The sequence below is a fragment of the Sciurus carolinensis genome, chromosome 12 (assembly GCF_902686445.1).
Source record: "Sciurus carolinensis chromosome 12, mSciCar1.2, whole genome shotgun sequence".
In the NCBI taxonomy this organism is placed as follows: domain Eukaryota; kingdom Metazoa; phylum Chordata; class Mammalia; order Rodentia; family Sciuridae; genus Sciurus; species Sciurus carolinensis.
This window is the reverse complement of record NC_062224.1, coordinates 82,318,685-82,328,514: the sequence shown is the minus strand read 5'-3', so window position 1 is coordinate 82,328,514 and position 9,830 is coordinate 82,318,685. Positions and strand designations below refer to the sequence as shown.

At 43.9% G+C, this 9,830-nt stretch overlaps 1 protein-coding gene and 1 pseudogene across 1 annotated transcript; both read left to right on the top strand.

The window, feature by feature from the left end:
- On the top strand, nt 1–566 carry LOC124961943 (cytochrome c, somatic-like). The gene has a single exon (XM_047520994.1). The coding sequence runs from the start codon at nt 35–37 to the stop codon at nt 347–349; it is 315 nt and encodes a 104-aa protein (XP_047376950.1). The 5' UTR covers nt 1–34; the 3' UTR covers nt 350–566.
- A 2,974-nt stretch (nt 567–3,540) lies between these two features.
- LOC124961414 (protein BEX1-like) lies at nt 3,541–4,037 on the top strand (annotated as a pseudogene).
- Nucleotides 4,038–9,830: the final 5,793 nt, after the last annotated feature.

Below are 9,830 nucleotides of genomic sequence, written 5' to 3'. Positions count from 1 at the left end.
TTCTTTGCACTAGGGACGAAAAAACGAATTAAAAATGGGTGATGTTGAGAAAGGCAAGAAGATCTTTGTTCAGAAGTGTGCCCAGTGCCACACTGTGGAAAAGGGAGGCAAACACAAGACTGGGCCAAATCTCCATGGACTGTTTGGGCGGAAGACAGGTCAGGCTGCGGGATTCTCTTACACAGATGTCAACAAGAACAAGGGCATCACCTGGGGAGAGGACACACTGATGGAGTATTTGGAGAATCCCAAAAAGTACATCCCTGGAACAACAATCATCTTCGCTGGCATTAAGAAGGGAGAAAGGGCAGACTTAATAGCTTACCCCAAAAAAGCTACTAATGAGTAATAGCCACTGCCTTATTTATTACCAAACAAATGTCTCATGGTTTTTTTATGTGCACCATAATTTAAGTGATGTGATACACCAGAATTCAGATCATGAATGACTGACAAAATTATTTTTGTTGGACAGTCCTGATATAAGTAAAATTGACTTGTAGTTAAATTAATATTTTGGTTATACTCCCACTTCAGTAAATTCTATCACTTTCCCCTTTTTAAAGTTATGGTTGGATTTAATTAGTAATATTCAGCATTTCAAAAAATGGTGAATGACATCTCAAAACTGGTTTGTATAACTAATTATGTGAATATGTTTAAATATGGGGGAAATCCCTTCACTCTAAGAACCAAGCATGATTCACATGTGTTTCAATTTGTGTTTGTTAGCCTATTAAAGGCAATGGTTGAAGATAAGGAAGCAGTGTCTATATTTTTGTTGACCATGCCAATTTAATTAGAATTCCCTGTATCTCAAATGCTGTCTTTTTCTTATGGAAAGGCATTTTAGTGTGACGTATGTATAATATTAAATAAAGAATATTTAACACTTCTCAAAAAAGAAAAGAAAAGAAAAAAGCACTGGAGATACAGCACAGTGGTAGAGTGCCCCTGGGTTCCATCCCCATGATCCCCTCCCCCCACCAAAACTGCTCTTCACCTGGGTGAAGTTCATGCCTATAATCCTAGCTACTTGAAATTCAGAGACAGGAGGAGTTCTTAAATCCAGGAGTCTGAGACAGGCTTGGGCAACATAGCAAGACTCCGTATCATTAAAAAGCGGATTTTTTTTTTTTTCTCTCTTTGGAAAACATTTCATCCAGTTGTTTATAATTTTCATATGAAGTCATGTCAGTGCATTATTTTCCCAGGAATATTTTTCCCAGGGATAATTAGAAGTCTTATTTCTAATTATAGTGTCCAATTAAGGGGATTCTAAGTTTCAGCAAAGAGGTGAGTTTGGTGGAAATCTTTCTTCTTGCTCTTCTTGGACCTTCTTTTTCCTCATCTGCAAACTGAGGGGGGCTGATCCCCAGTCCTGGCCCCTGTGGGTTGGTGATTTATTTGGTGTTAGTAAATACATCTAGGGGCCCCCTGTGCACCTCCTAACCCCATGCCTCTCATTGTGGCACTATCACATGGTATTAATCAGGGTTCTCCAGAGAAGCAGAACAAATAGGATGCATGTGGGTAAAGAGATTTACTATAAAGAACTAGGTAACACCATTACAGAGATCGACAAATCCCAGGATCTGCAAGGTGGTCAGGAAGCCAAGGCCCCAGGACAGCTGTTGGTGTAGTTCCAATGGAGGCGGCAGCTCAAGACCCAGGAAAAAGCCAGTATCCCAGTCTGAAGGCAGTCAGATTGGAGGTATTCCCTCCTTTTAAGGAAATGATCAGTTGTCGGTTTGTTTTTCTTTTGGGCCTTTAACTGTTCAGATAATGCCCACTCACATCAGGGAAGGCGGTCTGTTTAACTCAGCCAACAATATAAATGTTAATATCGTCTAAAAACACCCTCGCTGAAACACCCAGAATAATGTTTGACCAAATATCTGGGCACGCATTGCCCAGTCAAGTTGACACACAGAATTAACTATCATACTCTTAGAGGTAGATGATTGTCACACAAAAGGTCTGGCCCTGGTTGTGACCAAGAGAGCTGTCCAACAGGTAAATTCTCTGAACTCCTGAACATAAAGGCAAGGTCATCCTTGGTACCTGACTGTACTTATTTCCCTATCCTTCTGCCCATTCCCCTACAATTTCTTTCCACAGCCCTTCACAACTTTTTTTCCTTTTTTCACATTAAGAAAAATTTTAATATATTTGAAGAAAAAATATGCCATATAATTCATAGTGGTTCATATATTATATAATTCTAAAATATACTGAAACAAAAACCAAAACTCATTTAAAAATATAAAACCAGACTACTCAGACAGTAAAACAGTTCTTTCTTATCCATGGTTTCACTTTCTGTGGCCCATTACCCATGGTCAATCACAATTCAAAAATATTAATGAAATATTCCACAAATAAATAATCCATAAGTTTATAATGTCTGTTCTGAGTAGTGTGATGAAATGTTGTGCCTTCCTATTCCGTCCTTCGTGAGACACAAATCATCCCTTGTACAGAGTGTCCACAATGTATACACTACCCACCCGTGGCAGTTGAGACTACATTCCTATGATGTTTATTATAGTATAATGTTAAAATTGTTCTATTTTATTCTCATTGTTAATCTCTGTCATAGTTTGGAAATGAGGTCATGTGGTAGACAATGCAGGAATGTTCAGAGGTAAAATTATTAGGTTCTGAGTACTGTGGATTGGTACATTTGATGGATTAATAATTTAAATGGGCTATCTGGGGACTAACTACAGGCAGTTAGGACATGACCAGAGGTGGTAGATCACTGAGGGCAAGCCCTTGAGATTATATCTTATCCCCTGGCTCCTCCTTCTCTCTACTTCCTTGCTACCATGAGGTGAGCAACTTTCCTCTACCAGGCCCTTCTGCCATGATGTTCTGCCTCATCTTGGGCCCAGAGCAATGCAGTTGGCCAAACATGAACTGAACCTCTGAAACTATGAGCCAAAAGATATTTTTTCTCTTCTAAGTTATTCTCATTGGGTATTTCGGTCACAATGACAAAAATCTGACAGACACAGAGATTGGTACTGAGAAGTAACTGACCATGTGGTTGAAAAACCTTTGGAACTGGTTTATGAGAGGAGTTTGGAGATTCAGGTTGGAAAAACTTTAGAATGTTATAAATGGAGCTTAATGGGTGATTCTGGAGAGAACTCAGAAGACCAGGATGCTAATAAGAATGCAGATAATAAGGACTGTGCTCATGAGACTCCATTTGAAATTGAACTAGAAGCCATTCATGTCACATTCTAGCAAAGAACTTGTCTACACTTTTTCTATGTCCTGAGAATTTCCATGAGACAGAATTTAAAGGCAATGGACTAATTTATCTGGTGGAGGAAATTTCAAGGCAGCACAGCATTCAGGTGGTAACATGGGTACTGCTGGAAGCTTTTAGCCAGATTTGCTCTGATAATTGGGAACAGAAAGCCAAGAAGGAAGATTTGAAAGACTTGCAGTTTGGCTGCCGAAGAAGCCTGTGTAAAACTGAACCGAGGAAGGTGTGGTTGTTAAAGAGATGACTGCCTTTGAAGAAAAATGACCAGAAAAGTAGGGGTGCTGGAGGAGCAGGTCTGTGGATAGAGTCTTGGTGGTGTACCCGGTGGCAAGAAGGAGCAGGAGGAGACCACAAAGATAGGCCAAGGAGTAATGGAGTCCAAAGAAAAACAAGCGTTTAAAAAATCTCAGTGTGGAAAACAACCATCAGGAAAATGAAGACGAAGGTGAAAAGGAGCAAGATGCTAATAAAAGGGAGCCCTTGGCCCTCCCTTTGGAAACTGGTGAATACTTTGTGCCTAGAGGAAATCATAGGCGGTTGTGTGTCAGGCAGCCCATCCTGCACTGTAGATGGGACTTGATGCACAGGCTAGGAGAGCCACAGGCAAGGATGAGAGAAGAGAGTATGGAAAGGTTTGGGAGGAGGTGAGACAGCTCATGGAAAAGCTGAGGGCAAGGCAGTTGAGTCATAGCCTGCGTGCAGTTAACACTGACCCACTCACCATGACCGTCATGATGAATTTTGCCTTCTTCCCTGAATCCTGATGCTTTCCTTGAAGTTAAGAGAGAAACCCCTGCTTCTTAAACTTACGTATTCGTGATGAACTTTTGTTGTGAACCTTTTGATGTTACTTGTATCTTGTGGGTCTCCCGGTACCAGCTTCTAGTTGGATGTTGTGTGTTTGACCCAGTTTGTAAACTTCTGTCACAGCAGGGTAGCTTTACATATTGCATGGGAAGATGCTCATTATTATATTGTGAAGTTAATAAAGCAAATTTTAAAAGCAAAAAAAGAAAAAAGCTAAGTACTTTGTAAAGCGACAATAGGAAATGTGCCCTGAGGGCATCTCAGGAATCAGCAAGATCACACCCATCACAGGCTCAAGAGGGTAAAAGTGAAAACTCCTTAAGAATAGACCAAGGGGGCACAGTGCCCACCCAGGGATGCCTAGGAGGGTGTTTCCCCAGGATTTGCTCACCATGCTCAGTTTCCCAGATATTCAAAGGCGGCAGTAGCCATGGTCCGAGGGAAACTGGCTAACACTGGATCTGTGGCAGACCTTGGCATTGTTCATATAGTGCTGGTTCTGCAGGAATACAGGATGCTGGGGTTATGGAACCTTCCACTGAGATTTCATAGCAAGGCCTGGGAAGCCAGGCAGTGTAACAGAGTTTGAATCCTTGTAGGCACCATGAGAAGGTGATGCATAAAGCTTTGAAGGTGAAGCCAAAGCTGGAATGGAGACCCCTGGGATTGAAAGATACCAGAACATGGAATGTCTGCTGAGGAAAGCTGCTGGCTGCAGGCAGAGCCAGGCTAAGAGAGAAGCTATATGGGCTGCAACTGACAAGATCAAGAAGCAGGGCTACACAAGCCTTTTGGGAGAACATCTCACTGCCGTGTGCCCCAGAGGTTGGACATGGAGCTACAGGACTTGTTTGCCCTGCCAGATTCTGGTTTTGCTTTGGTCCTGTCTTTACTTTCTTTGCCCCTATTTCTATCTTTTGGAATGGGAATGTTTACTCTGTGCCATTATATATTGGATGCATGTGACTTGAGTTTGATTTTCACAGGGGCTCACAGCTAAGAGTTTAACTTGAGTCTTAGAGGAGACTTTGGACTTGGACTTTTGGGCAATGCTGAAGCTATTAAGACTACGCGGACTAGTGGAGATGGACTTAGCGCACTCTGCATTGTGAGATGGACATGAGATTCTGGGAGCCAGAGGTGGAATGTTGTGGCTTGGATACGAGGTCTTCTCCAATAAACAGTGTAGGAATATTCAGAGGTGAAAGGATTAGGTTCTAAGAACTGTAACCCAACCAGAGGATTAGTATATTTGACAGATTAATAATTGAGTGGTAACTGTAGACAGGTGGGGCGTGACTAGAGACGGTAGGTAACCCAAACTGGCTCCTCTTCTCTGCTTCCTGGCTCCCATGGGTGAGCAGCTCTCCTCCGCCATGCCCTTCTGCATGTACACCTCACCTCAGGCCCAGAGAGCGAAGCTGGCCAACCATGGACTGAACCCAGGAGCCAACATAAACTCTCCTCTAAATTGTTCTTGTCAGGTATTTTGGTCACAGCAATGAAAAGCTGATGAACACAATTTCTTACGTTGCCTAATTAATAAATTAAATTTTTTCATAGGTGTGTGTGTATAGAAAAAAAAAAACATAAGTACTATATAGGGCTCAGTACTAACTGAAGTTTCAGGCATCCATTAGGGGTCTTGGGATGTATTCCCCATGATAAGGAGTGGGTACTGTGTTACTAAAGTGAATCTAAACATAATGAAAAAATTGCAATAAACTACGTGGTATCCAAAGGCAAACACAGCCATCTTCAGTTCAGCCATCTGATATCAGGCCTGTTGAGCTGAGGTTGCCCACTGGTTCAGCATTTTACCTGCCTGCTCATTTTGTTTGCTCAATAAAGCATTTAACCAAGCAAGCCAGTATATTGAGAGCATATTGGGTAGTAGGTGTAAATACAGAGCTAGGTTTGGAGCAAAAAAGATTAAGATACAGCTTTGCCCTGGAAGATCTTAGTGCAGGAACAGATTGCAAATTCATATGTGGGCTTCAGATCTCATTTTAACATGACTTCTTCTAGGAAACCTTCTCTGATCCCTCCACGGGCCCCCATCTCAGAATGGGCCAGGGTCCCCCATTCATGCACTTCTCCAACCCTGTACCGCCCATCACAACACCATCTCCCACTCTGTAATTGCATCTGTGTATCGCTGACCTCCTTTCATCAGGGATATCCAAGAAGGCAGGGATGGCATCTGTGTCTTCACCCTGTCACAGCCCTGGCACATGGTGTTTGGTTAATAAATACTCATAGAATTAAAAGATAATTCAAATATAATTCTGCCTAATGTACATGGGCACCACAATAGAAGTATGCTATGGAAAGACTGAGGAGGGAATGATCAACTTCAGAGAACCAGAGAAGGAGATGTTTAAAGATTGGAAAATAAATGCAACTTTAGTGGGCAGAGGAGGTAGAGAGATTTCCCTGAAGGGAACACACCAAATGCAAATGCACTGAAGCTCCAAGGGGCAAAATTTGCTTGAATGGTGGAAGCAGCTCCTTACTGCTAAAGCAGTGTTTGAGAGGCTGAGGGAGCAGGGGCTGTGGGCAATAAAAATTGAACCAAGCTGTATGTGGAGGAGCTAGCTTGCTTGCCCTGTGCAGAAGTAGGAGTCTCCCAAGAGTCCTGCTCCAGGCTGAGCATAGTACAATCAGCTCAATGCTTTGGCAAGGTAACTCAGGCTGCAGTACAGCCTGGACCCAGTGGAGGAATGGGTGGAGCCTACAGAATGGAAATGCCTAGGTTACTGCCCTAGTCCTGGAAAGATGATGATAGCCATGACAAGTGGCAGTGAGGACACCACAAGACAATCCACATGAGGGATACTGAGGGTGTAGAACCAATGACTTGCTGGTTCTCTTTGTGACTAATGCATGAAGACTGAGAAAATGTATGTGCTGTTGTTTGAAGTGCTCATGTTTTTTCAAGAGACCATGTGTGCGGGACACTGTGGTCCATGCCTGTGACTCAGGCAGGAAGATTTCAAGTTTGAGGACATCCTTGGCAACTGAGACCCTGTCTCAAATCATTTAAAAAGGGCTGCGGTGTAACTCAGTGGTAAGGAACCCCTGGGTTCAATCCCCAGTATCACCACCATCACCACACACACACAAAAGTTTATCAGATAAAAAAAATAAAATCTCTGCTTCATTTAATAAATTATTTTTTTATCTCTATTTTAAAACCCATCCTACTAGCTGAGTGGTGGCCCACACCTATAATCCCAGCCACTTGAGAAATGGAGGCAGGAGGATTTCAAGTTCAAGGCTGGAAATCCTGGAAAACTTAGTGAGACCCTGTCTCAAAATAAATAAAAATGTGCTGGGTATGTAGCTAAGTGGTGGAGAGTCCCTAGGTTCAACCCCCAGTACTGAAAACAAAAAGCAAACAAAAATCCTCCTTGTGGTGGTTTTCCTCCCCTGACCCCAATTTTGTTCCTCTAACCTACTGGCTCCCTTGTACTGTTAGAAATAACTGTTACCTTGAACATGTCTTGTCAGGCAGGAGGAATTCTTAAAATTCTTCTGCTTAAATAACTTTTTAGCCAGGAGCAGTGGCTTATGCTTGTAATCCCAGCGATGTGGGAGGCTGAGGCAGAAGGATCACAAGTTCAAGGCCAGCCTCAGCAACTTAGCAAGGCCCTAAGCAACATAGCTAGACCCTGTCTCAAAAGAAAAGATTTTAAAAGGGCTGGGGATATGGCTCAGTGGTTAAGCATTCCTGGGTTCAATCCCCAATACAAAAAAATTAATATTGGAATGATATTAGATTTATAGAAAAGTTGCAAAGATAATGCAGAGGCTTCATGTATGCCCTCACCTCTACTTTCTAAAACTTGATAATAGAACAAAAATAGCCCGAGCTAGTGTGTCCTTGGGCAAATCACATCATCCATTCAGACCTTAGTTTTGTCACTGAAAGAAGGATAACCACCTCTGCCCCACTGTCTTGATCAGCTTGATTATAACAACAAAATACCATAGACCAGGTGGCTTATAAACAACCAACATTTATTTTTCACAGTTCTGGAGACTGGAAGACCAAGATCAGAGCTTCGGCAGCTTCTGTGCCTGGTGAGAACTCAGGTCCTGGTTCACGGACGCCATCTTCTCACTGTGTCATTTAGCAAAAGGGGTGAGGGAGCTCCCTGGGTCTCTTTGATAAAGGCACTGATCCCATTCATGAGGGCTTCACCCTCCTGACATAATCATCTCCCAAAGCCCCACCCCCAAAATGCCCTCATATTGGGGGTTAAGTTTCAACATAATTTAGGGGGACACATTCAGTCTACAGCAGCCACCTCCATGCTATTCACACATCACTGCAACAACACTGAAGAGCCAGCCAGCCGGTGTGGTGTTCTCTGGGTCAAGGTCCTCTCCAGAGGCAGGTGCAGTAGTGCATACCTGTGGCCCCAGAGACTCAGGAGACTGAGGGAGGAGGATTCCAAGTTGGAGGCCAGTCTGGGTAACTTTGTGAGACCCTGTCTCAAAAAAATTTTAAAAAGGGCTGGGGACATAGCTCAGTGGTAGAGCACCCTTGGGTTTGATCACCAGTACCATGCGCACACATGGGCACACACAAACCGATTCTCCGTGGGATTCTGGTCCCGCCCTGGACAGGCAGTTACTCCTCACAGCCCCATCTGAGCTGCCGGCAGCCACGTCTTGGCTCACAGACCGTCCAGCACCAGGGAAGGTAGACACACATTATTTGATGAAATGAGTGCATTAAGTGGGGACTGTAAAGTGCTGGAGGGTCTCTGGAGCTAACTCTGTAGAGATAGTCTACTAACGCCCTCATTTGTACACGTGGCAGGAGAGTCATCTGTCAAAGCTCAAGTTCCAGCGAGGGGCAGATTGAGGTCAAGTGATACCATCACCAGGGCATATCAAGCTGCCTCCAAATGTGCGTGGAGACCTAGTGACAGTGTTGGATGTCCAAAAGCCTGAGCACTAAACAGCTCTTCAGCCAACAGTGTCAAAACTGCCAGGCTACTGTAATCAAATCTGACCCTGGAAACCAAGGTCCTCTCTTCCAGCAGAAGAAACCTGAGATGCCCATCTCACTGTAACTGGTTCTGGCAGGGGGCCACCCTGGGCCAGAAAGAAGGTCCAGGAATGTATAAAGGAGGGGGCATGCCCACCTAACCCCACCCTGGCTGCCCTCTCTCAAATTCCTGGCCTCAAACCACAAGCTAGGACCCAGGACTCCATCCCCACTCTGGGAAACAGGCAGAGCTCAGCATGAGGGCTGAGGGGCTCCTTCTCCTCTCTCCACCACAAATCATCTTTTTCCATCCTCTAAACTCTTTATCTGTGACTCACACTGTGCATTTTCTACTTACGATGACACATCTGTGTACGTTAGGTCTGTACATGTCTTTTCCTTTCCACCTAAATGAAGGGTCCTTAAGGACGAGGACCAAATTGCACTCCTGAGGCCTCACATGGAGAGGACTCACTTAATATTGTGATGTCTTGGGCTGCTTCTCACCTCCTTTCCAGAGTCGCCTTCGCCTTCTTCCTGTCTTTTCTCCTCCCATGCTTCTTAGTGAATTGGTGTTTCTATGAAGAATGTGGTTTACTACCAACAAAGGCCTCTGATTGCCTGGTGGGCTGGTTCAGCTGGTCCTGACTACTGAAAATTATGCTGGAATGGTTCTGTGTGCCCTTGAGCTTCCTGTTCTCTACGGATTCCCAGTGTCTTCTGCGTTCTGGTTCTGGCCTG